This window comes from Eurosta solidaginis, chromosome 4 (assembly GCF_040869045.1).
Source record: "Eurosta solidaginis isolate ZX-2024a chromosome 4, ASM4086904v1, whole genome shotgun sequence".
Lineage (NCBI taxonomy): Eukaryota > Metazoa > Arthropoda > Insecta > Diptera > Tephritidae > Eurosta > Eurosta solidaginis.
In genome coordinates this window covers 58,238,539-58,266,385 of record NC_090322.1, presented here as the reverse complement: position 1 = coordinate 58,266,385, position 27,847 = coordinate 58,238,539, and the positions used below count along the sequence as shown (strand labels likewise).

At 37.2% G+C, this 27,847-nt stretch overlaps 1 protein-coding gene across 3 annotated transcripts in view; it reads right to left on the bottom strand.

Annotated features, from left to right (window-relative positions):
* Positions 1 to 27,847, bottom strand: part of Flo2 (flotillin-2) — a 305,802-nt gene that overhangs the window by 68,432 nt on the left and 209,523 nt on the right. Inside the window, exons 2-3 of one of the 3 annotated variants that reach the window (XM_067781781.1) lie at positions 27,594 to 27,781; positions 18,769 to 18,877 (exon numbers count right to left, since the gene is read on the bottom strand). In XM_067781781.1, coding sequence (XP_067637882.1) covers positions 18,769 to 18,877; positions 27,594 to 27,781 — 297 coding nt within the window. Of the gene's footprint in view, positions 1 to 18,768; positions 18,908 to 22,173; positions 22,292 to 27,593; positions 27,782 to 27,847 lie in introns of those variants that run through there. The other 2 variants (XM_067781780.1, XM_067781782.1) reach the window with 2 other exon arrangements.

The window sequence follows — 27,847 nt, the reverse complement described above, 5'->3', positions numbered from 1 at the left end:
GCGATATCTCGAAAAGGCGTGCACCTATAGACCCAATGCCCACTCCCTCTTAAAATGCTCAGTAACACCTTTCATTTGATACCCATATCGTACAAACATATTCTAGAGTCACCATTGGTCCACCTTTATGGCGATTTCTCGAAAAGGCGTTCACCTATAGAACTAAAGCCTATTCCCTTTTAAAATACTCATTACCACCTTTCATTTGATACCCATATCGTACAAACACATTCTAGAGTCACCCCTGGCCCACCCTAATGGCGATAACTCGAAAAGGCGTCCACCTATAGACCTAATGCCCACTCCCTCTTAAAATGCTCAGTAACACCTTTCGTTTGATACCCATATCGTACAAACATTCTAGAGTCACCCCTGGCCCACCCTAATGGAGATATCTCGAAAAGGTGTCCACCTATAGACCTAATGCCCACTCCCTCTTAAAATGCTCAGTAACACCTTTCGTTTGATACCTATATCATACAAACACATTCTAGAGTCACCCCTGGCCCACCCTAATGACGATATCTCGAAAAGGCCTATAGACCTAATGCCCACTCCCTCTTAAAATGCTCAGTAACACCTTTCATTTGATTCACATATCGTACAAACACATTCTAGAGACACCCATGGCCCACCTTTATGGCGATATCTCGAAACGGCGTCCACCTATGGAACTAAGGATCACTCCTTTTCAAAATACTCATTAACAGCTTTCATTTGATACCCATATCGTACAAACATATTCTATAGTCACCCCTGGTCCACCTTTATGGCGATTTCTCGAAAAGGCGTTCACCTATAGAACTAAAGCCTATTCCCATTTAAAATACTCATTACCACCTTTCATTTGATACCCATATCGTACAAACACATTCTAGAGTCACCCCTGGTCCACCTTAATGGCGATATCTCGAAAAGGCGTCCACCGATAGACCTAAGGCCCACTCCCTCTTAAAATGCTCAGTAACACCTTTCATTTGATACCCATATCGTACAAACAAATTCTAGAGTCAGCCCTGGTCCACCTTTATGGCGATATCCCTAAATGGCATCCATCCATAGAACTATGGCCTACTCTCTCATACAACCACATTCCAGGGTTACCCTAGGTTCATTTTCCTAGATGGTGATTTTCCTTATTTTGTCTCCATAGCTCTCAACTGAGTATGTAATGTTCGGTTACACCCGAACTTAGCCTTCCTTACTTGTTAATATTTATATGGGACATTCCATGCAAATTGATTTCGCAAAAATTTGGCAATTCCTACAAAACGGCATGGAGTGCTTCATATAATGTTATTATTAGGTGCGTTTTTTGTAACTGTACATAGTAGTGGTGCATATTTTTTTCGATAGTGGTAAAATAGCGGAAACACGAACCTTTTGACTTTTTTGTTGACCAGCCCATTGTGAGACGTAACCCACACTTACCAACACTGCACTCACAGAGAAGATAGAGGATCTGGTAACCACAACCGGAAAACCACTTAAAGGTGTCACCGATTCGCCATTACCGATGTGGTGATATGCTATTTGCTCTTATGGTAATAAAACTTTCACCACTACCGATCTGGGCATGCGCTGCTTAACACTATTATTGACAAAAGGTTCGTGTTTCCGCTATTTTACCACTACCGAAAAAATATACACCACTACTATGTACAGTTACAAAAAACGCACCTAATAATAACATTATATGAAGCACTCCATGCCGTTTTGTAGGAATGGTCAAATTTATGCGAAATCTATTTGCATGGAATGCCCCATAAAAATATTCAAAATACCAGGCGCAATATGCCTCCGAGGTGATTTAGGTCGAGCTTCTCTTTCAATTTGCTTCATGCTACTTTTCAATGCTTAATACAATTTGGTGTGACGGGACCTACATGTTTTATGCCGACTCCGAACGGCTTCTGCAAGGCAGATGAGTTTTCCCTACGACACTTTTCATGGCATATATATACATAAATTTGATACAGTTGAGAACTATCTCTATCAGGGAACCATCGCAATATAAAGTTTTATAGCTTCACAGTTTCCGCAACCCCATTGTTAACCTCGCCTATCTGATAGTTTTGTTCTTGGAAGATCGTCGATCTTTTTTATACTCAGCTGAGCAGAGCTCACAGAGTATATTAATTTTGTTCGCATAACGGTAGCCCGTACCGGCATAAACTAATCGGGATTGATATAGACTTCTATATATCAAAATGATCTGGGCGAAAAAAGAAATTCATTAAGCCATGTCCGTCCGCCCGTCTGCCCGTAAGCACGATAACTTGAGTAAATTTTGAGGCATCTCAATGAAATTTGGTATGTAAGCTCCTGGGCACTCATCGCAGATCGCTATTTAAAGTCAACGATATCGGACTATAACCACGTCCACTTTTTCGATATCGAAAATTGCGAAAAACCGAAAAAGGGCGATAATTCATTACCAAAGACGGATAAAGCGATGAAACTTGGTAGGTGGGCGTGGCATCGCCCATTTAAAAGAAGGTAATTTAAAAAGACTGTAAGCTGTAATTTGGCAGTCGTTGAAGATATCATGAGGAAATTTGGCAGGAACGTTACTCCTATTACTATATGTGTTCTGAATAAAAATTAGCAAAATCGGATGACAAACATGCCCACTTTAGAAAAAAAATGTACAGTAAACTTTTAACAATAAATATAATATCTTTACAGTATAGTTATAAGTAAATTATGTCAACATTAAACTCCAACATTTGTCGCCAAAGCTCTCAGCTGAGTATGCAATGTTCGGTTACACCCGAACTTAGCCTGCCTTACTTGTTGTCTATAGTTTCGATAGTAGTTTTTTGAGGAAAAGGTCTTTAAGTTTACTTTCAACTTCTTGCATTTATAGAAGTATATTCCTTCTTCTATCTTTTCGTTGGATTGGCTGATCCGTACCAAATTTTAATAGAATTCAAGTCATGCTACATGTTATTTTCGAAACGTACTATTTCGGATTTTCGTTGCTGCTGTAACTGCAAAAACACACCCTGTAGGTTTTGATATGTAAGCGGTACGAGCCCGATTTCCACAGGAGCGATTTCTTTGACTTCCCGAACTTTCGAGTCGCCTTACTCCGTCTATCTTGTAATATTTTGAGGCATTGAGACGTGCATATGTATATTGTAACGAATTTAGTGAAATTCCGCTTATTTCCAACCTTCTGCAAACGTTCGAATCGCTAAACTGTTGAATAAATAACTCCAATATTCAATAATGCAAAAATGGTCTTTATTAGATTACTTTGAAAGTACGTCACAATAACACTTAACTTCACAACCAATAGCGTGCTTAAATCAAAAGTGATGAGTCATGCCTCAGCTTGATTGCTTTTATACTCTCGGTTTCCTCGTTCACGCATTTCTCCTAAGGTCTAGTAATTTCGTGAACTTCATGCTATATACATGTATATTTGTAGTTTGTATCCATATGCGTGTGTATATGTGAGTACTACTTCGGCTCATGATGACATGCGTTTGTGAGTATCTCTCTGCTGCCTTGTATGTATGTATGTGTGTAGATGATGATTGATTTGTTTACGTACATACTGCCTAGTATCGGCTTAGTGATGGTAGTATCGCTTAGTGATAATAATATTCGTCACAATATATATTAGGATGGGCCCTACAAATCAAATACATTTTTTTCTAGTCAACCTCTTAATCGATGATAGTAGAAAACAGCGTTTATTTGGTCATAAGAAGCACCCTACTGGCGGAGAAGGTTCAATATGGTCATATTAAATATTTCCTGAGATGGACGCGCTCCCCAAAACCTTCGGATAGTGTCTTTATCGCTGCAACAGCAACAACAGATTAACTTCAGCGTAAAAATCAAACGAAGAATCACTTTTGGCCCGAAGTGATACCTTGAACCGCGGAGATACTTGATAAGCTTAAAAGTATCTTATACCAACTGTCCTGATATATGACTCGGACGGTATCGGGAGATGATGGACTGAACCTTCAAGTATTCGAGAAAACGATCTCCGGGAGAACTATGGTCCTTCCCGTGATGCCAACTGCTTGTATCTAAGGAGGTTTAATGAAGAGGTTTACCCAAGCATGATCATAGTGCAACGAATAAAATTCCAAAGCCTTTATGTCTAAGCTTTGGTTATTCGACGGGCGAATATTTTTTTGTTATTTTTATGGACTGTATGTTATGTTATTATTTTTTAGAGGGAGGTCGCTATGTGCCTATTACACCCTGTATGTATTCATTGGGGGCTTTGGAAACCCCCGCTTTGGGATAAAAATTTAAACTAGGTGTTTAGAATATTTCACTAACCAGTTGAGAATTACAAGCACACTCAATGGCTAATGAAACAGACAACGAAAAATGTTCATAGTTTAAGTCACTTAAACACTTCATGACGCTGTTAACGCGATTGAAATCATAAGCTTAACCAGAGAAAATTCTTAATAGAAAACTTTATCATTTTCAAACGTGTGACTGAAGCAAAAAAACAATGAGATATCAAAAAATCATGCGATTAATCTCCAAAGAGAGTAATCTGCGATTGATCTCTTTTGTCTTCATTGGTGTATAATTGATCCCCTCTAGTCCCTTTTGGATACAGTTGGGATAAGTCAGTTTGAAACTAATGTATAAACTTTTAAGAAACAATGAAAAAAAAAACACGAAACGAAATGGGGAAAATAAAAAAAAAAGTGTGGTATTGAAACAAATTATTTCATAAATATCCGGAGCCGCATACCGATTTGTTTTTTTATATTTTTCTACAATACCGATACGAAAAATAATATAAAGATATTGTATTAAGGTTTAAAAAAAAAAAAATCAAATCGGTAAGAATCCTAAGTAGAAAGAGGACTTATCCGAAAGTACTGATAGGCGAGGAAGGCGTATCTGTCCAATAGCACCCGTAGGGGTATGAAGAGGATCTGCCCGACATCACCCATCGGGGTACAAAGGGTATAAATCAGAGTAGAAAAGGATCTGTCCGCCAGTGCCCGCTCAGGTGTTCTACGCCAATTTATTGTAAAAAAAATTAAAACTTAAGTTACTTATTAGAGCATTTAACAAACTACTTCGGAATTATTTTAACGAGTAACATTACCGTAATAAAAATACTGAATTTATTTAGTTGGTTACTTCAACCGCAAATGAAACTAAAACAATTACAATTATTGTTTTATTATTATTATTATTATTAAGACACAAGTAAGACAGAGTCTTTTAACGTGCCACATTTAAGGGATAAAGGAGAACATAGAGAAAGAAGGAAAGAAAGAAAGAAAGGGTGTATTCAATATTTTTAGGTATACATGCAGAACTTCAGTGATATCATATTTTGAGTTTTGAATAATAATGGTATAAAAGTAGCATTCGGAAGTATCTGATAATCACAATTGTGAAACACCCTGTTAAATTTAAGATTGGGATTGAATAGCCAGTTTGAATTGCCGTGGATTTGCTACCATTTTTAATTTGTTAGGCAGTGAGTTCCACAACTGAATGGCTCTAACGAAAAACATTCTTGAGGTAGCCGAATATTTAAAGTGTGGTACTATAAGATTGCATGTTCTAGTTGAGTGTGCAAAAGTTAATTTTGAGAAGAGATAACTCGGACAATGGGTATGGATTAGCTTATGTATAAATAACAATAAACGGCGTTCAAAAAATTTTGATAAACTGCAACCAAGAATTTGTACGGATAGTTCGGATATATGGTCATATTTTCTTTTTAGGTGTACATATCTAGCTGCATTGTTTATTAGTAATTGTAATTTATTCATGGAACCCTTATCAAGGCACCCCTATACTAGTTCTTGATATGAGATTATGGGCACTAATAGAGTCTTAACAAGTTTTAGCTTAATATCCAGAGGGATATAAGCTGCGGTTCTCCAAAGATGTCTTAATACAGAATACGACTTAGAAATTGTTGCATTTATATGATCAACACATGCGAGGGAGGTATTCAACCTAAAGCCTAGGGTTTTAAAAGAATTCTCATATTTTATAGTTGTACCGTTCAGTCTAATAGGAGAAACATCATCCATGCTATATGAACAACGAGATAGGGCAATAGCTTGTGTCTTGGACGCATTAAGGTTAAGCCTATTATGCTTCGACTATAAATAAATTGATTCCAGATCTTCGTTTATTCTGAACACCAAATCCTCTCTATGCCCCAGCGGTGCGGATAGATATATTTGTGCATCATCAGCGTAAAGATGAATAGAAACATTTTTACAGCACTTAACAATGTCGTTGATGTATAGACTAAATAAAATGGGACCAAGAATAGATCCTTGGGGTACCCCAGCTGTAATTGGCACCAAATCAGAGCAGCTATTTTTTAGTACTACCTTTTGCCATCTGTTCGTAAGATAGCTTGCAATCAACCCAACTGCATCGTGGTTAAATCCAAAGTACGCGTAAAGTTTTTGCAAAAGAATCTTATGACAAATAGTATCAAAAGCCTTAGAAAAGTCTAATAATGTAAGAATAGTAAGATCTCCTTGGTCAAAGAATGGTCTAATATCTTCCATCACCTTCAACACGGCTGTTAAACAGCTATACCCCTTTCGATAAGCGGACTGATACTCAGAAAGGAGTCCGCTCTCTGATAGATACCCTCTCATTTGATTTAAAATTAATCTTTCAAAAACCTTTGATAATGCCGGTAAAATGCTGATTGGTCGAAAATCATATGGTTGAGTTGCATTATATTTTTTAGCAACAGGTGTTATATTAGCTACTTTCCAAATGTCAGGGAACCTTGAAGTTGTCAATGAAAAATTTAATATGTGAGTAAATGGGCCAATAATATAGGGCAGAATTAACTTTATAAACTTTAAACTGATACTGTCCTCACCTACCGCATTTGATTTAACTGAAAGTATACACGGTATAACTTCAGATTCACTAACATTTTTAAAGCTAAATTTAATATCGCTATGAAAAACAAGTTCACAATTCTGTTCAAATCGAGCGCTATCAACAGGCATCTTTATTGAAAAATATTCGTTCATATCGTCAGGATCCACCATACACTCTGACTTCATTTCCGATTTTACCCCGAGACTTCTTAGATTGTTCCACAGCAGTTTTGAAGGAAGCTTGACGTTGAGTTTGCTCTGGAAGTAAGATTTCTTTGCTCTGCGGGTTGCTTCAGTAGCTCTGTTACGCATTAGTTTGAACATTGTCCAATTCTCCTCAGTTCTGTCTTTTTACCAAGCAGAGTAACACCTGTGCCTCGCATTTATGGCTTTACGTACCCCCGTAGTGAACCATGGCTGCTTATTTTTACTTATTTTTATTTTCTTTAAAGGGACGTATTTATAATATAAAAAAAAAAAAAAAAACAAAAAAAAAAAAAACAGTTAACGTCATAAAATCTATGCCCCTACCAAATTTCAAAAGGATTGGTTAATTTTTGTTCGACTTATGGCGTTAAAAGTATCCTAGACAAATTAAATGAAAAAGGGCGGAGCCACGCCCATTTTGAAATTTTATTTTATTTTTGTATTTTGTTGCACCATATCATTACTGGAGTTGAATGTTGACATAATTTACTTATATATTGTAAAGATATTAAATTTTTTGTTAAAATTTTACTTTAAAATTTTTTTTTTTTTAAAGTGGGCGTGGTCCTTCTCCGATTTTGCTAATTTTTATTAGGCGTACATATAGTAATAGAAGTAACGTTTCTGCCAAATTTCATCATGATATCTTCAACGACTGCCAAATTACAGCTTGCAAAACTTTTAAGTTACCTTCTTTTAAAAGTGGGCGGTGCCACGCCCATTGTCCAAAATTTTACTAATTTTCTATTCTGCGTCATAAGTTCAACTTATCTACCAAGTTTTGTCGCTTTAGCTGTCGTTTGTAATGAATTATCGCACTTTTTCGGTTTTTCGAAATTTTCGATATCGAAAAAGTGGGCGTGGTTATAGTCCGATATCGTTCATTTTAAATAGCGATCTGAGATGAGTGCTCAGGAACCTACATACCAAATTTGATCAAGATACCTCAAAATTTACTCAAGTTATCGTGTTAACGGACCGTCGGACGGACGGACGGACATGGCTCAATCAAATTTGTTTTCGATCCTGATTATTTTGATATATGGAAGTCTATATCTATCTCGATTCCTTTATATATGTACAACCAACCGTTATCCAATCAAACTTAATATACTCTGTGAGCTCTGCTCAACTGAGTATAAAAATAAAAAGAACATCAAGTTGCGCTGCTCATAAGAGAATCCACATCAGTTTTGGTGCATACAAATTTCGGCTCTTCATTGCGTTTTAAGCGTACAGAAATCTTTCCTTGAATTGAGAACACAGAGAACAATTTCTTTTTTCTTCTAAGCTCACAAGCATAAGTCATAACTTCTCTGAGCATCTTAGGCAAGCTTTCATGTAGGTTAACACTGCCAAAACCCGGTTGGTCAATGTCCGATAGTACAAGTGACCTCTTATTTGTCTTGCAAAAACTAGCTGTTGCTCTTAGTAGTTTGGTACGTTCATATGCAGAGAGCAATTTCACTACAATTGGTGAATAGTTGTTGTTACCCTTTTGCAGTTTGCTTTTAACATTTTTCATGCGGAACGCATCGCGTAGTGGGGGTGCTTTGCATTGCACACGACTGCAGATTTTTGCAAAAATATCCGACACATTCTCATCAACAGCTTGTGGAATGCCGTTTATAATTATGTCGGTGGCGACTGCGCTGCTTTCGATTTCACCGAGTTGAGCGCGAATAGCGGCTATATCGCTATTTAAGGTGACAATATCGGCACATGTGCTCTCAACTTCAGTTACTCTCTTCTGCATCTCCCCTATGTTACGCTTCAAATTCACTGTTTCAGCAGATAACTCACCAAATCTTTGCATCAGCCTTTCCTCGGTACTCTTCGCTACTGCAGTTAACTCTTTTTATACTCAGTTGAGCAGAGCTCACAGAGTATATTAAGTTTGATTGGATAACGGTTGGTTGTACATATATAAAGGAATCGAGATAGATATAGACTTCTATATATCAAAATAATCAGGAACGAAAAAAAATTTGATTGAGCCATGTCCGTCCGTCCGTCCGTCCGTCCGTCCGTCCGTTAACACGATAACTTGAGTAAATTTTGAGGTATCTTGATGAAATTTGGTATGCAGGTTCCTGAGTACACATCTCAGATCGCTATTTAAAATGAACGATATCAGACTATAACCACGCCCACTTTTTCGATATCGAAAATTTCGAAAAACCGAAAAAGTGCGATAATTCATTACAAAAGACAGCTAAAGCGACGAAACTTGGTAGATGAGTTGAACTTATGACGCAGAATAGAAAATTAGTAAAATTTTGGACAATGGGCGTGGCACCGCCCACTTTTAAAAGAAGGTAATTTAAAAGTTTTGCAAGCTGTAATTTGGCAGTCGTTGAAGATATCTTGATGAAATTTGGCAGGAACGTTACTTCTATTACTATATGTACGCCTAATAAAAATTAGCAAAATCGGAGAAGGACCACTTTTTTTAAGTAAAATTTTAACAAAAAATTTAATATCTTTACAGTATATAAGTAAATTATGTCAAAATTCAACTCCAGTAATGATATGGTGCAACAAAATACAAAAATAAAAGAAAATTTCAAAATGGGCGTGGCTCCGCCCTTTTTCATTTAATTTGTCTAGGATACTTTTAACGCCATAAGTCGAACAAAAATTAACCAATCCTTTTGAAATTTGGTAGGGGCATAGATTTTATGACATTAACTGTTTTCTGTGAAAATGGGCGAAATCGGTTGATGCCACGCCCAGTTTTTATACACAGGCGTCCGTCTGTCCTTCCGCATGGCCGTTAACACGATAATTTGGGCAAAAATCGACATATCTTTAATGAACTTAGTTCACGTGCTTACTTGAACTCACTTTATCTTGGTATGAAAAACGAACGAAATCCGACTATGACCACGCCCACTTTTTCGATATCGAAAATTACAAAAAATGAAAAAATGCCATAATTCTATACCAAATACGAAAAAAAGCATGAAACATGGTAAGGTAATTGGATTGTTTTATTGACGCGAAATATAACTTTAGAAAAAATTTTATAAAATGGTTGTGACACCTACCATATTAAGTAGAAGAAAATGAAAAAGTTCTACAGGGCGAAATAAAAAACCCTTAAAATCTTGGCAGGTATTACATATATAAATAAATTAGCTGTATCCAACAGATGATGTTCTGGGTCACCCTGGTCCACATTTTGGTCGATATCTGGAAAACGCCTTCACTCCACTCCCTTTTAAAACTCTCATTAATACCTTTAATTTGATACCCATATCGTACAAACTCATTCTAGAGTCACCCCTGGTCCACCTTTATGGCGATATCTCGAAAAGGCGTCCACCTATAGAACTAAGCCCCACGCCCTTTTAAAATACTCATTAACACCTTTCATTTGATACCCATATCGTAAAAACATATTCTAAAGTCACCCCTGGTCCACCTTTATGGCGATATCTCGAAAATGCGAACACCTATAGAACGAAGGCCCACTCCCTTTTAAAATACTCATTAACACCTTTCTTTTGATACCCATATTGTACAAACAAATTCTAGGGTCACCCCTGCTCCACCTTTATGGCGATATCTCGAAACGGCGTCCACATATGGAACTAAGGATTACTCCCTTTTAAAATACTCATAAACACCTTTCTTTTGATACCCATATTGTACAAACAAATTCTAGGGTTACCCCTGGTCCACCTTTATGGCGATATATCGAAACCGCGTCCACCTATGGAACTAAGGATTACTCCCTTTTAAAATACTCATTAACACCTTTCGTTTGATACCCATATCGTGCAAACGCGTTCTATAGTCACCCCTGGTCCACCTTTATGGCGATATCTCGAAAAGCGACCACCTATACAACAACCACCACTCCCTTTTAAAACCCTTATTAATACCTTTAATTTGATACCCATATTGTACAAACAAATTCTAGGGTCACCCCTGCTCCACCTTTATGGCGATATCTCGAAACGGCGTCCACATATGGAACTAAGGATTACTCCCTTTTAAAATACTCATAAACACCTTTCTTTTGATACCCATATTGTACAAACAAATTCTAGGGTTACCCCTGGTCCACCTTTATGGCGATATATCGAAACCGCGTCCACCTATGGAACTAAGGATTACTCCCTTTTAAAATACTCATTAACACCTTCCGTTTGATACCCATATCGTGCAAACGCGTTCTATAGTCACCCCTGGTCCACCTTTATGGCGATATCTCGAAAAGCGACCACCTATACAACAACCACCACTCCCTTTTAAAACCCTTATTAATACCTTTAATTTGATACCCATATCGTACAAACATATTCTAGAGTCACCCCTGGTCCACCTTTAGGGCGATATTTCGAAACGGCGTCCACCTATAGAACTAAAGCCCACTCCCTTTTAAAATACTCATTAACACCTTTCGTTTGATGCCCATATTGTACAAACAAATTCTAGGGTCACCCCTGGTCCACCTTATGGCGATATCTCGAAACGGCGTCCACCTATGGAACTAAGGATTACTCCCTTTTAAAATACTCATTAACACCTTTTTTTTGATACCCATATTGTACAAACAAATTCTAGGGTCACCCCTGGTCCACCTTTGTGGCGATATCTCGAAATGGCGTCCACCTATGGAACTAAGGATTACTCCCTTTTAAAATACTCATTAACACCTTTCATTTGAAACCCATATCGTACAAACGCATTCTAGAGTCAACCCTGATCCACCTTTATGGCTATATCCCTAAATGGCATCCACCTATAGATCTATGGCCCACTCCCTCATAAAATACTCTTTAACGCCTTTCATTTGATACACATTCCAGGGTTTCCCTCGGTTCATTTTCCTACATGGTTATTTTCCCTTATGTTGTCACCATAGCTCTCAACTGAGTATGTAATGTTCGGTTACACCCGAACTTAACCTTCCTTACTTGTTTAACAATGTTTTGCCTTTGCTGTTGCATTACTCTTTCCTCCATTGTCTTCATAACTGCAGTCAGCTCTTCAATAATGCTTTTTCTTTCCTCTTCCATCTCCTTCTCAATTGTATCAAATGTAATTGATGGCGTTTTGGGAGTTGTTGGAGAAACAGCTTTTCTTGATGGATTTTTGCGGTTAGACATTTTAATAAAATAACAAACGCCGTTCAGTTAAAGAAATGTAGCGCCACTTATGTAAGTATTTTTATGGAAAATTTTAACTTTAATAACGAAAATACGTGAGAAACTCAAGAGCGCGACACAAACACGTCTTACTCGTATGACATCACTCTTTATTTTAAAATAAATTACATCGGTGAGTATCATTCTATTACCATTGAGGTCAAAAATGCATCTCGTTCCTATTTGCCTCCTTATTGATACCTAAAGGGACTAGTATTCATATGTTCCCATATGGGTACAAAGGGGGTTGGTCCTATCGATCCCTTTCGGGTATAAATGGCTACAATTAGTCTCTTTATAGGACATGCTCAAACAAAAGGGAGGAGTTCAACTCATACAAAGAGATCAAAACTGGCATTGGTCGCATATTTCTTTGCGACTCATCCCGGATTCATCCTAGACTAATCGCATTTTTTGAAGGGATATATATTTATAAGACCATAAGTATCTACATACTAGAGATATACGCCGCCGATAAACGCTGCCGCCGCCGCCGCCGATTAGGGTCGTTTTTCGCACACCGCCGCCGAATGTCAAAAATATCGGCGCGGCGGCGGCGGCGGCGTCCGGCGCGTTACTATATTTTCTACTCGTTCGAAAATTGGTCGGATATGGTCGAAAGTGGTGTCAACGGATGTGCATCACTGCCAGTTATAAGAAACTAATTGCGAAATTTAAATCTTTCTAACTGTTCAAAAGTTATTTAAAAAAAAAACAGGCGCTTTCGATGTCAGCTTAACACGGACTTTGCATCACCCAATTCACCAAGTTATTAAAACAAAACACTAATAGAAAAGTTATATATCTAATAAATTTATATGCCTACTTTGTATATATTTTTTTTTAAATTAATAATGAAAAATGAAAATAAAATGACCCAAGGCGAACATGTTTTCAAATTGTCCTCAAGTTGCTAAAAAAAGCAAATTAACCAAAAAAGGTGCCGATTTAAAAAAAAATTTATATTGCGATTGGCTGAAAGAATAAGCGAAATCAGTGACACAAAATTCTTTAGTAAGTTCTAGGGGCATACACACTCCTTTGAAATGATTCTTACCTTATACTTAAGTTGAGGATATATGTACGTATAAGGGTTTGAAAAATCGCTTTATTTACGAAACTATACAATAGCGTCTGAAATTTTAATTTTGATTTTCACACTTCATCCTTCAACACCCAAGTCTCCCGGTTTGACATGTCCTAAAGTTGGCGGTCCTATCCAAAACTAGTCCTTTGGAGTGAATCACATTGATGATAGCCTATCAACCAAGTTTAAATATCACCTACACGTTACGGCTCCTTTTACAAATGTGAATATGTAGGCACATATATTTACCAGGTGAGGCTTTGTCCTTCGCAAGAACACTCAAAGTGGAGAAGGAAATCTTTCCCAAGACAGCCGAACTAAGGACCGTGTGTTCTACTACCCTAACGTAGTGGACAGTCGACCTAGTCGGAAAACTGAAGCTACGCGGTCATCCATAATGAGCTCTTATATCAGAAGGCCGGAAAACAGAAGTTAACATCTTTCAACTTAAAATCGGTCGACTTTCATTCTAAAATATCGTTTTGATTTAACGAAGGCTACTGAAATCAATGTTGTGAACACAAACGTCTGCAAATTTTGGTCTACATTTTTAAAATTTTATCCAGGGTCCTTGTAAAATTTTAATTATGTAGATGCGCCGAATATTATACGATTTTCACCCATTACGCAATGACATCCACTTAGACTGCTTATGATTTCGAGGGCGGCATCTTTGGCCGAATAGTCACTCCCTAACGTTTCAAGGTGTTTCTCTGGTGTAGCGCGGCAGCATAGCGCGACAAAAGCATCCGTTGGAAAGTATTTGGAGCTACACCTAGAGGTTCTAGGAAAGTGACGTCAACGAAGGTATGAGTTCGAAGTCGCAGTCCTATAGTTTCTGTGCTGGTATATGGTGTGAGGGTCAGGAGGCGTGGTAGAGACTGGTGGTCGGGATTGCTACTGTTCGCACATTGGGAATAGCTCTTAAAAACAGCCGAAACAACTGGAGGCGCCCTGTACCACGAGAGTTATGAGTATTAAAATACCATTAATAGCAACCGTAAGTCGCTTTTGTGCGTCGCCGCCAAGGAGCCACAAATGATATAAAGGAATTGTGTTCGCGACGATTATTAGGAGTTAACCTTAGGTGAAACTACGCATTGCACGAGATATACAGACAAAAGTGTGACTATTTTATGTATCTCTATACCTTTTCAGCCGACGTAGCAGTACCAATTCCAAAGACAGGGGTTAGGTACGAAGCCTCTCTGGAGTGAGCGAACGAGGGACAATCCCTCAGCAAGGAGCTACTCCTGAAAATTTTTGAACGGTCTGCGAGATCTTGAGGCAAAAACCCCGGATCTATCCGAAATGGCCAACACGTTGATTTCCTTAAATACATACAAACAAAATCTTTCCTAAATATTATTTTTTTAAATAGAAAAATCAAGCTTTTTAAAGTTAGAACACCGGCGTAAGACGGCGCGCCGCCCACGCCGCCGCCGCCGATAAAGTGATCGGCGTAAACTTCTACTAAATACATACATATGTGTTTGACTTTGCAGTTATATTCATGGCTCTACATAAATTACTTGCTATATGGCAAGTAGTTCCGCCTAACAATTGCTGCATTTACATACCTTCAATCGATACAATTTCAATAAATCTATATAATTATATATACATCAATACATAAGTACAAACACATATTATCAAGTTGAATGGCGCCCATTTGTGTTGTGAAGGTGACATTCCATTATAAAAAATGCATAACCATTTTATTTGTTTTACTTATAAAAGTGGCACAGAACTTGACATTGAAACTTTCTTTCGTTTTCTTTTCCTTTCACCTTTATATATTTGAAGAATAATTATATATTGAATGAATAGCAAAAGCTAAAGTATTAGATTATTGGTAAGCTACATTCATACTAACAAACTAAGTGAAATAGAAGATACTCTGTTTCGATTTTTTTCATTGTGCTTTGTTTAAAATTTGTTTGATTTTCAAACACAGGTTGTGTGTACTTTTTATGCTCCTACACTTGGAATACAATTCAGCCACTTTTTGAAAGGGTCCACCATTACTCCTAATCTCAAAAGGTGTACTGCAAATTATCTGTCTGGTAGTCAGGCAACGGTGCAATTCAGGAACGTAACATCTGTACCCAGAATAATTAAACAAGTGGTGACACAGTGTGGTGTCCTATCCCCATGTTTGTTTAACTTCGACATATCGAAGCTCCCTTCGCCACCTAAAGGAGTTGGCATTGCATCGCGAAACCTGACATCATCACCGACCATATCATCGGCGACCTTACTTACAACATGGTCATGGCAAATGTCGACCATATTGGACATCTACGTCGATGGCATTACGCTATCGACTGTCTTACACCCAAAGATACTGAGCCTGTCCAAACAGCGCTCTCAGAATCGCTACGGGCTGTCTTCTTATGAAATGCTGAACAAACAGTTTCTGCTGAATACCCAGAAACCTGGGCATCCCAACAGATATCGGATTTTAAGTCATCTGCGCAAGCATTATGAGGAAATAAGTCATCTGAGAACTCAGTCGTATGCAGCAAAAATGAACAAAGGCAGGAATTGTCCGACGAAACCCGTTCTTAAAGTAAAACTCGCAGTAGAGGAAAGCAACCTCACCAGAGAGATGTAGCTCTACTTCGATCTGGACACTGTAACAGGTTAAACTCTTATCTAGCCAGAACTAACACCGACATACATGTTTGCCATGTGACCCCACATGACACCAACCATCTTTTCAATTGATACACTCTTTTCTCCTTTCACCCTTTTTTCTCTGGTTTACCACTGTCGAAACTGCGAATTTCCTCGGACTGCCGTTAGAGGATATTAATAACAATTTGTGAGTACTCGAACCTATTGGATGGGGCGAAGCACTGCTACAACACAAACAACAACGTTTTTCCGTATGACGGGTTTTTTATTGCCGAAATATATATATAACATTTATATGTCAGTCTACAAATTAAACAATTATACAGACCAAATATAGACACTTAATTTACAGATATAATGTACGATATAAATAACATATGCAATCATCAATTTCAAAATAACATTTAAACAGCATTTAATTAAACGTTTTACAATTTCAAATTCTAAACTTAGAAGTAAGCAGAAGTGAAATGATGTAAATGAATTCTTATAAGTATCTCAAAAAGACCTCACACAAAGTACTCATGAAGGAGCTGTTTGCCCAGTAGGGGGCACACGTGAACTTATGAAATTGGCAACAATAGAGCAAATTAATAGTAGACAAAATTTATACAGAATAAATTTGAAAACATATATATAAAAATTATGATAAAATCACAATTTTGCAAACAAGTTTCCAATAACTAGTACTTTCATATTTGAAATAGGGGGTTGAACAGTATTATCACATTTAAGCGTTCTTTGCTTCATTTAAAATTACAAATTTATTGTGGTCGAAAGATATTTTTAATACCAAGAAACGAGTCACAGGCGTCGAAATTTTGACAGTGTTTATTAAAATCATTACATAAACAGCGAAGTGGTTCGTGCGTTTCATAATTCGATCTACATGTAGCTACAAAAGTTGAGTGAAAATGTTTAGATGGCCTAATTGGAACATTAAGCTTGATTTCACCAAGCAAAAATGGACTATTTATCGACCCTCTTATTAGTTTTACTATAAATAAGACCCCAAGCATCTCCCTGCGGCTCTGTAACGTGGGCAACTGTAGTAGTTTTAACCGGTTGCAGTAGGGGGGAAGATTTTTGGAAGGATTCCATGGGATCATGGTAAGTGTTTTAAAGCAAAAAAAAAATATTGTTTCTGGACCCGTTCCTGCTTGTCAGAATGAACCTGATAACGTGGATTCCAAATTATTGAAGCGTATTCCAAAATAGGCCTGACCAGTGATAAAAAAAGAGTAGAGAGCCTAGATCAATAAAGTTAGTGACTTGCTTGATTATATAATTGCCAATAGTATAATCATGGGATTGGAAAGACCTCCTTGTAAAACACATGAACTTACACTTAGGAAGGCTAAGTGACATGGCGTTTACATTACACCGATCAACTAGACTATTCAGATCCGCCTGAAGAAATTCCCTATAAGCGAATAGGCATTAAAAGTTTGACATCATCAGCGTACATCAACGGCTTGCAGCACTTCAAAACACTTGGAAGGTCATAAATGAACAACAGGAACAAAACTGGACCAAGGTGGCTGCATTGTGGAACACCAGAAGTTACGTTTATGAACCGAGACCAGCAATTATTAAATATAACTGTTTGTTTTCTTTCCTTCAAATAAGAATAAACCCAAGAGAGTAACAATGGAGGAAATACTAACCGATCAAGTTTGAATAAAAGTATGGAATGAGAAACTTTATCAAATGCCTTACTAAAATCAGTATAAATAACATCAATTTCACAATTAGTCTTAAAACTGTTGGATACAATGGTTGTAAACTCAAGCAAGTTGGACACCGTAGACTTACCCTTGCAAAAGCCATGTTGTGAAAAATCAACTAATGCAGATACTCTAAAAGCAAATTGTTGTGTGATTATCGATTCAAGTAGCTTACGAATAGTGTAGAGTTTAGCTATTCCTTGTAATTTATAACACATGTACTACTTCCATTTATGCAGTGGTATTATGAATGATTCTTTCCACTTCTTGGGAAATATCCCTTGCTTCAGGGAGGCATTGAACAAACAGGCTAGAGGTCGATATAAGTATCGAGCACAAGATTTCAGCACAACTGACGGAATTTGTTCCGGACCACTAGAGCAAGAATTTTTAAAATTTTCCAGATGAGTTCAAACATCATCAGTACATATATATGCGACTGCCTGCGAATTCAGGAGAGACAATCTGAAAGTATAATTCGATGGCGGGTAATCAGAGGTGTTTGAATAATTAGATTCGAAGAAATCCGCAAACATATTAGCAATTTCGAAGCTATCGTTGGAAATCCCATCATTTAGCTTCATTGTAGATGGAAACCCTTTTATCTTCCTTTTCGAATTCACGAAGCTATAAAACGACTTAGGATTGTTAAAAATTTGGCTCTTAATCCTACAGATCCTGAGCAACTTCTATTTAACATTTTATATTTGTAACGTAAAATTGAGTAGGCGGCATAGGAAGTCATTGATTTTTCAAGCGCTTCAATTCAATAATTTATATCGGTAGTTTGCTTTGTGGGTGTACGCTTTGCGTTGATGCTTTGACAGTGCCATAAGATAACAATGAAACACCTTGCCGCTTTGTTTGATTTAAAGTGGCCAAAGCGTTTATGTAAACCCGCCTTATGAGTCTTAACCAAATTTTTAAAGCTATACTACACGCTGTTCCAAATCGAAGCTCCCACGTGGGAGACCTACATTGCGTATGAGTAACATTTACTGCCATTTGGATAATTCTATTGAAAATCGTTAATCTTTTGCAACCCTAATATATATACATATATACACATAAACACTTACCGAGTATGGCACGCAAATGTCCCTCCAATGTTTGCAAAATTGTTTGTTTTATCTCCTTAACGCTCTTGCCCAGAAATTGTTCGCTAGCGGTGCCCAATAATTCGTCAGCCTGATGATGAAAATAATAGACGTTCATCATCTGCTCATGTGGCAGAATGTTGTTGATGTTGTAATTGTTGTTTTTGAAGTTGAAGGAAGATGAATGAATGAGAGTGTCGGTTGATTGTTTGTTTAATTTTTGGTATTATTTTTTGATTGATTGGTATTTATTTTTTTTTTGTTGTTTTGTTGGTTGTAATAGATGATGATGATGATATTTTTTAGATGGTTGATGTATTTTTTTTTTTATTTTTAATTTGGTTGTTTTTAAAATTTTGTTGGTAATGGCAAAAGAGAGAGAAGAAAAAAGAAAAAAATACATTTAAAAGCCGAAAAACTTTAACTTTTGAAAGAAAAACAACAAGTCACAAATACAACAATGAATTGATTACACTGAGTTCAAATTGTTAAATATTTGTATGAGTACTTAGATTAAATTCCATTAGGAAATGAGAAGTCGTGAGACAAACAAATGAGAGTTTTACAAATGATCTGGTAGTGAAATGATTTAACAAAAAAAAAAAAAACGCATAATAATGGCCCACATTGAAGTACACTAATAAACACAACAATAAAACATGATTGCAACATTCATACATACATTAGAGTGACCATGGTGAAACAACAAGAAAATAAATGTTTCAGATTGGCAAACTTTATTCGCTTATTCTTTTTCATTTCCCTTCTTCATTAAATTCACTATCCCGCTCCGTTTTTGTAATCCCCACTCGACGCTCTTGGTTTGTAGCTGCTAGCTTGACGAGCACAGTAAGGTCGGCCGGGTATACTTCGCTACCTTCCCCATTCTATATGACAATTGTGTAGTACCCACTGAGAATTCTTAGCTTCGCTTAGCTTATATTAATAAGTTTGGTTGAAACTCTCGTTGTTAGAAGTATAAACAGTATGGCTTGTCCTTGCTCTGGGCAATCAATCTAGTGTTGTCTGAATTGCTTTGTTTGCCAGTTATTTATGGTTTTCCTAGCCATTGTGAGTCCACAGAAGGGCTCTGGACCAGAATGCTGTTATGGCACCTGCTTGGCTAGGTTGTATCCCTGTTCATTGTCTGCATGTCGCTGATCCACAGGAACACATCGTGACAAAACAATATTTTTGGTTCCCCAATCATTTTGGGCTGCAATGAATTCATCCACTAGCTAAGAAGTTATTATGTAAGACTGCAACGCACGTAAGGTTGCCTGGCTGTCTGACATAAGGAGGATATTTCTGGAGGATAAGCATCTTCTTAGAGATTCTCTGCCGCAAACCTCTATTGCATGGGCCAAGCAACAAACAGAATGTGATCAACGACTTCTCTTGTCCTCGACACTAAAACTACAGTTGGGGCTTACGTGATAGCCTTTAGAATCTTGCCATTGCCGAAATTTGGAAAATATTAAGAATTGTACCCTAATGAAAATTAAGAAGCCAACTGTATAAGCAGAGTCATACCGAGCTCCTTTGAAGGGAGTCGAAAGAAACTAGCGGGTTGAACAGGGTTGGACCATAGGGATGTTGCTGTTAGAGGCGTACGTTCCACATTTGAATGGAAAAGATGGTTGTAGTCATGTTGGGACACATCGAAAGCAGGACATACATGACGTATATCGGGTTGATTATGGACAGCTAAAAGTTTAAGCTATTTAGAAAGAAATTGAGCCAAAGTGACTCGTGTCTCCCTAATATGTTTTCTCCTTCTGCAAGCGTTGGATAATGTATATTGATAACGGGGTTCACCAGGCGCGACCTAGCGGAGGTATTTACCGACTTAGTGTGTATTAGGCTAAGGGCTTATCTGAATCAAACGATGCTGGATACCAAACTGGAAAATCAAATCTAAAACCAGGACCTCTGTTAAAAAATACCTCCATACACTTGAAAACTACTAGAAGTTTTCTACTCTACTTGCACTTCTAGATCTGATACCTATATGCCAATATGTGCGCACGGTAGGAAAGACTTGAAGGGATTTACAAGGTATGATCGAACAATGTGCAATTGCACATAACTGAAAAGCTTTCCTTCCTAAGGTAATTAGATTAAAAAACAATAAGGCCATGGGCGCTGATGGATTGCCTGCAGAACTTTTTAAATCAGGCGGCGAAGAGTTGGTGGGACGCATGCATCAACTTCCATGCAAAATATGGTCGGACGAATTCATGCCCGACGATTGGTATCTAAGTGTTCTTTGCCCAGTACACAAGAATGGGAATCCTGCAAACTACGCCAACTATTGCGAAATCAGTCTTTTTAGTGTCGCGTTTAAGGTCCTGTGAAATGAATTGTGCAAAAGATTGAAGCCCACTGTGATTCGGCTGATGGGACCTTATCAGTGCGGCTTCAGACCTGGTAAATACAATATCGACCAGATACGCCAAACTTTAGAAAAAAACCCGCGAAAAAATTGTTGACACACAAAACCTTTTTGTCGATTTTAAAGTCGCTTTCGACAGCACGAAAAGAAGCTGCCGCTATGCCTGAACTTGGTTTCCCCGCAAAACGTATACGGCTGTGCAAAATGACGTCGAGCAACACCATCAGCTCAGTCAGAGTCAGCGCAACCAAGCCACTGTTGGCAGCCATAATTTCAAAATAGTAAAAGGTTTCGTTTATTTGGAAACCAGCATTAACACAAACAGCAATATCAGCTGTGTAATCCACCGAAAAATCATTCTTGCCAATAAATGCTACTTTGGACAAGGTAGGCAATTGAAAAGTAAAGTCCTCGCTCGGCGAACGAAGATCATGCTCTACAAGTCGCTTGTCGTACCCGTTTTGATATACATACGGTGCAGTGGCATGGACCATGACAACATCAGATGACGCTCCGGCTAAAAAAGTATTTTTATCGGAACCCGCCTATGGAAGCAGAGAAAAATGGCGGCCCCACTCTGCTAGAAGGACCAGGTAGAAAGTGGTTTAAATGATCTAACCGATTGGTGTATGCTGGCCAAAAAAATAAGCAACTGGCAGCCTTGTTGGACGGCCATAAACGTTAAAGCGGCTAAGCGCCAATTAAGTAATAATTTCGGTTTGTTAAAAAAAGGCAATCCTCGTGCTATTTGACATGTTTATAACAAGCGTGTAGTAGTATTAGTAACACCGAATTCTAAAATCCAAAAAACTGTTAAAAATGTGTCCCTGCTATAAGCTAAAAAGTTCAGTTAGAGTACATCAAACCCACTAAAAATATAGTATAAAAAACTTTCATTTTGATGAAATGAGCATGAGTTACAAAACATATAAATTCACAATAAATAAATTTAAAAAAATAAGGAAAAAAAAAATAAAGATAAATAAACATACCTTAATATGATTAGAACTTTCATTAGATGTCATAAAAGTTTATTTTCAAATAAAAACTCGCCAACGGTCGTTCAACGATATGAAGATCCATAAAAAACGAAAATAAATTAGAGGTTAATATAGTATATAACAAAATTGAAATAAAAGTAGATATAAATATTTTTATATAATGAAATAACATAAAATTAATTCTTTTTACGTGATATCTATTTCAAACAAACATCTAATTAAGCAATTAGTAAGCGTTTACTGAGCTCAATTTCTCATACAAAGTACAAATTTCATTTATTAAAAATTTTAAATCTGGTCAGTTTTGCATTCTTTCTCGAAAATAATAATTTTTTCTTGTGTCGTTCAATTATCGGGAAATATAGTTCAGAGACTAATAAAGAAAGAGAACGTAGAATGGTCACGTGGTAGTGAAGAGTCCCTTGAAGCGCTTCGTATCCGGAAATAATGCAGAGGAGCCATGAGACTGCACTTACACTTCGATCAAGCAGCGGGTGGTGCTGGGTTTGATGACTGATACCGAAATGGAATGGCGGCGAAGACTTTTCTAAGTTTAAATGAACCAATATGGTTCATTTCCTGCAATGCTACAATTTCAAGTAGAGCGGCCGTGGAAAGGCTTAAAATAATATTCGACGAGTGCATAAGAATGAATCACGTACCCAATTCTTGCAAAAACTGCTCGTGACGTTTACCTACTAAAGGCGGGGAATGCTGATAGATGTATATATAAATTCAAACACACACAACATTCGTACACCAAAAGCAAATCGGTATACGACACACTGCATAAGGTCGTTGTAACATAGAGAAAGCGTTGGAATATAAGCAGTAGGAGTCTTCTTAGACTTTGCTGGGTCTTTTAAACATGTCTCCAAACAGGCGATAATGGAGGGTCTTAACAACACCTTTCACTCATTGGATATTTACAGCGATGTAAAGCCTTGTTCGGTGCACGGCCACACTAAAAAGAACATACCTCAAAAAACAAGTGGGGATATACAGGCTATCAATGCTTGGCATAATGAGAGACCTGAAAACAACCTCAACGGATGCGTAAACAACTATAACGAGTCTCAATGCATCCGGGCAGCTTGAGCGCAAGCCATACGGCCACAGTAGTACACCGTCAACAAATATTGGATCAGACTACTTAATTCCCTACCTGCGCGATTCTTAGAGATGCAATAAAGGTGAAAGGTTGGAGGGAGTAGGGTCTGCGGTATACTTCGCTAATCTGCTAATAAAAACCTGTCAGAACACTGTAGTCTTTTACAAGCGTAAGTAGTAGCCGTGACCAAAGCAGTTGAAACACTGGAGGAAAATAGTGTAAACTACAGCAGGGTCAATTTTTACATTGACATCCAAACAGCGATTATAGCAATTATAGAATGAATCCCTAAAAAGAATCAGGATAAGGAAAAGCTAGCTAAAGAGGGCGTATACTTCGAAGCTTGTACCGTAGACATCCTAATTATATTGTGCGAGAAAAAAAGGATAGAAATGGATAATATTGGCCAGGAAGGAAAAGCGTGGAACCAAGCGCGAGACTGAAAGTGTCGAAGATAATGTGCAGGTCTTGCAACCTTAGCCTAACAAAGTTATTCTTATCATTGAAAGCACTGTAGGTTCCTGGTAGGTATCCTGAGTGTACACTAGGTATTCTGATATGGCGTCACATGCTTTTAAATTAGGCCTAGTCAGTGATCGCAGATGTAGAAAGTGCGGTTTGGAGGAGGAATCGAGTGAGCTCATTTTGTGCTCGTCGTTGCGCTCATCAGGCCAAGACTCCAGCTATTAGGAGTGACACAGCTATTAGATCTAGAATACGATTCGTACCGAAATCAAGTTCTCACTCAAACATTGAATCAAAACAGCTCTGAAATCGTGAGTCCGAATAACGACATATGTGAAATAGAGACTTCGCGTACTAGTTGGATTTATAAATTATCATAATTGGTATAAATAATTTGGCAATTTCATATTTATACATTGCGGGAAAAATTGATTCCGATACGGACCCAGAGTTAACCTCACACAAGGGGTTAAACTTATATATTTCTGAAATTTATTTTAATTTATAGAAATATAACTTGCTGTTGTGCAAATGGGCCTAAAAGCTAAAGACCATAAAAGAAATAAAAATAAATACAAAAATATTATATGCAAATGAAACAAGACACAAAGAAAACTTTTGGCAAGTTCATACTTCTACAAGACTTAGACCTTAGAATGAACAAAAAGCGTTTGATGATTTAATTTTGATCAAGTGTGAATGAAAAAATCACGCTACAAATTTGTTTAACATTTACTAATAATTGTGAAAATAACAAGTAAGGAAGGTTAAGTTCGGGTGTAACCGAACATTACATACTCAGTTGAGAGCTATGGTGACAACATAAGGGAAAATAACCATGTAGGAAAATGAACCGAGGGAAACCCTGGAATGTGGTTGTATGAGAGAGTAGGCCATAGTTCTATGGATGGATGCCATTTAGGGATATAGCCATAAAGGTGGATCAGGGTTGACTCTAGAATGCGTTTGTACGATATGGGTATCAAATGAAAGGTGTTAATGAGCATTTTAAAAGGGAGTAATCCTTAGTTCCATAGGTGGACGCCGTTTCGAGATATCGCCATAAAGGTGGGCCAGGAATGACTCTAGAATTCGTTTGTGAAAGATGGGTATCAAACGAAAGGAGTTAATGAGTATTTTAAGAGGGAGTGGGCCTTAGTTCTATAGGTGGACGCATTTTCGAGGTATCGCAATAAAGGTGGACCAGGGGTGACTCTAGACTTTGTTTGTACGATATGGGTATCAAATGAAAGGTGTTAATCATTATTTTAAAAGGGCGTGGGGCTTAGTTCTATAGGTGGACCCCTTTTCGAGATATCGCCATAAAGGTGGACCAGGGGTGACTCTAGAATTCGTTTGTGCAATATGGGTATCAAACGAAAGGAGTTAATGAGTATTTTAAGAGGGAGTGGGCCTTAGTTCTATAGGTGGACGCATTTTCGAGGTATCGCAATAAAGGTGGACCAGGGGTGACTCTAGACTTTGTTTGTACGATATGGGTATCAAATGAAAGGTGTTAATGAGTATTTTTAAAAGGGAGTGGGCCTTCGTTTTATAGGTGTTCGCCTTTTCGAGATATCGCCATAAAGGTGGACCAGGGGTGACTTTAGAATTTGTTTGTATGATATGGGTATCAAATGAAAGGTGTTAATGATTATTTTAAAAGGGCGTGGGGCTTAGTTCCATAGGTGGACGCCGTTTCGAGATATCGCCATAAAGGTGGGCCAGGGGTGACTCTAGAATTCGTTTGTGCAATATGGGTATCAAACGAAAGGAGTTAATGAGTATTTTAAGAGGGAGTGGGCCTTTCTGGACCAGGGGTGACTCTAGACTTTGTTTGTACGATATGGGTATCAAATGAAAGGTGTTAATGAGTATTTTTAAAAGGGAGTGGGCCTTCGTTCTATAGGTGTTCGCCTTTTCGAAATATCGCTATAAAGGTGGACCAGGGGTGACTCTAGAATGAATTTGTACTATATGGAAACTTGTACTAAATGTGGACCAGGGTGATCCAGAACATCATCTGTTGGATACCGCTAATTTATTTATATATGTAGTACCTGCCAAGATTTTAAGGGTTTTTTTATTTCGCCCTGCAGAACTTTTTCATTTTCTTCTACTTAATATGGTAGGTGTCACAACCATTTTATAAAGTTTTTTCTAAAGTTATATTTCGCGTCAATAAAACAATCCAATTACCTTACCATATTTCATCCCTTTTTTCGTATTTGGTATAGAATTATGGCATTTTTTCATTTTTCGTAATTTTCGATATCGAAAAAGTGGGCGTGGTCATAGTCGGATTTCGTTCATTTTTCATACCAAGATAAAGTGAGTTCAGATAAGTACGTGAACTGAGTTTAGTAAAGATATATCGATTTTTGCTCAATTTATCGTGTTAACGGCCATGCGGAAGGACAGACGGACGACTGTGTATAAAAACTGGGCGTGACATCAACCGATTTCGCCCATTTTCACAGAAAACAGTTAGCACCATAAAATCTATGCCCCTTCAAAAGGATTGGTTAATTTTTGTTCGACTTATGGCGTTAAAAGTATCCTAGACAAATTAAATGAAAAAGGGCGGAGCCACGCCCATTTTTAAATTTTCTTTTATTTTTGTATTTTGTTGCACCATATCATTACTGGAGTTGAATCTTGACATAATTTACTTATATACTGTAAAGATATTAAATTTTTTGTTAAAATTTTACTTTAAAAAAAAATTTTTTTTAAAAGTGGGCGTGGTCCTTCTCCGATTTTTCTAATTTTTATTAAGCGTACATATAGTAATAAGAGTAACGTTCCTGCCAAATTTCATCATGATATCTTCAACGACTGTCAAATTACAGCTTGCAAAAGTTTTAAATTACCTTCTTTTAAAAGTGGGCGGTGCCACGCCCATTGTCCAAAATTTTACTAATTTTCTATTTTGCGTCATAATTTCAACTCATCTACCAAGTTTCGTGGCTTTATCGGTCTTTTGTAATGAATTATCGCACTTTTTCGGTTTTTCGAAATTTGTTCATTTTAAATAGCGATCTGAGATGAGTGCTCAGGAACCTACATACCAAATTTCATCAAGATACCTCAAAATTTACTCAAGTTATCGTGTTAACGGACGGACGGACGGACGGACGGACGGACGGACGGACATGGCTCAATCAAATTTTTTTTCGATCCTGATTATTTTGATATATGGAAGTCTATATCTATCTCGATTCCTTTATATATGTACAACCAACCGTTATCCAATCAAACTTAATATACTCTGTGAGCTCTGCTCAACTGAGTATAAAAAAAAATTATAAACTGTGACTTACTTTGTTGTCTCTATTTTTTCTAGGTTTTTTACGCTACATAGATTTTCATAATTTTTTTTTTTAATTAAATTTTTTTATTTTTTTTTATTTATTTTTTTATTTTTTAGTCGTACAGTATAATACCAGAGAAATGTTGTTAATTAATAAAAGTACCACAAATATTAGAAAAATTTATTAAAAATTCAAATTATAAAATATAAGATATTTTTGCTGAAAATTATAAAAAAAAAGAAATAAATAGTTAAAAATTAAAACTAAATAACATAGCTGTATTTTTACACTAACATGCCATTTTCTATACCTAAAGTTAATTAATTATAGACAGTTTTAGCAAAACAAATTCTTCCAATTACATCTTTCAAACTGTTAACGCATAGCTAAAAAAGCGCTAAATTATTATAAATTATAATAAACTAAAAAATTATATATATCACTTGAATTATATCCGAATTTTTGTTGGAAAATAGTAAAGGTTGTGAAATGAATGAATATACGTTTTATTCGCAATATACCTTCATGATTTTGCATTGTGCCACTCCCGTCACGGTTAATGGAACACCCTGTGCTGTTTCCACATTCTCGCACATTGGATTGAGCGTCATTACTTCAAGAGAGAGACGTTGCACATCTGTTACGAGCCACCAAGCCCATGCCCAACCGCCAACAATAGTGCGCTTTTTGGTGGAACCACAGCAGCCACCTGTAAAGAGAAGAATAAATAAAAAAAATGAGTTATCTTTGTGTTTTAAACTGAAAAAAGTGCGTA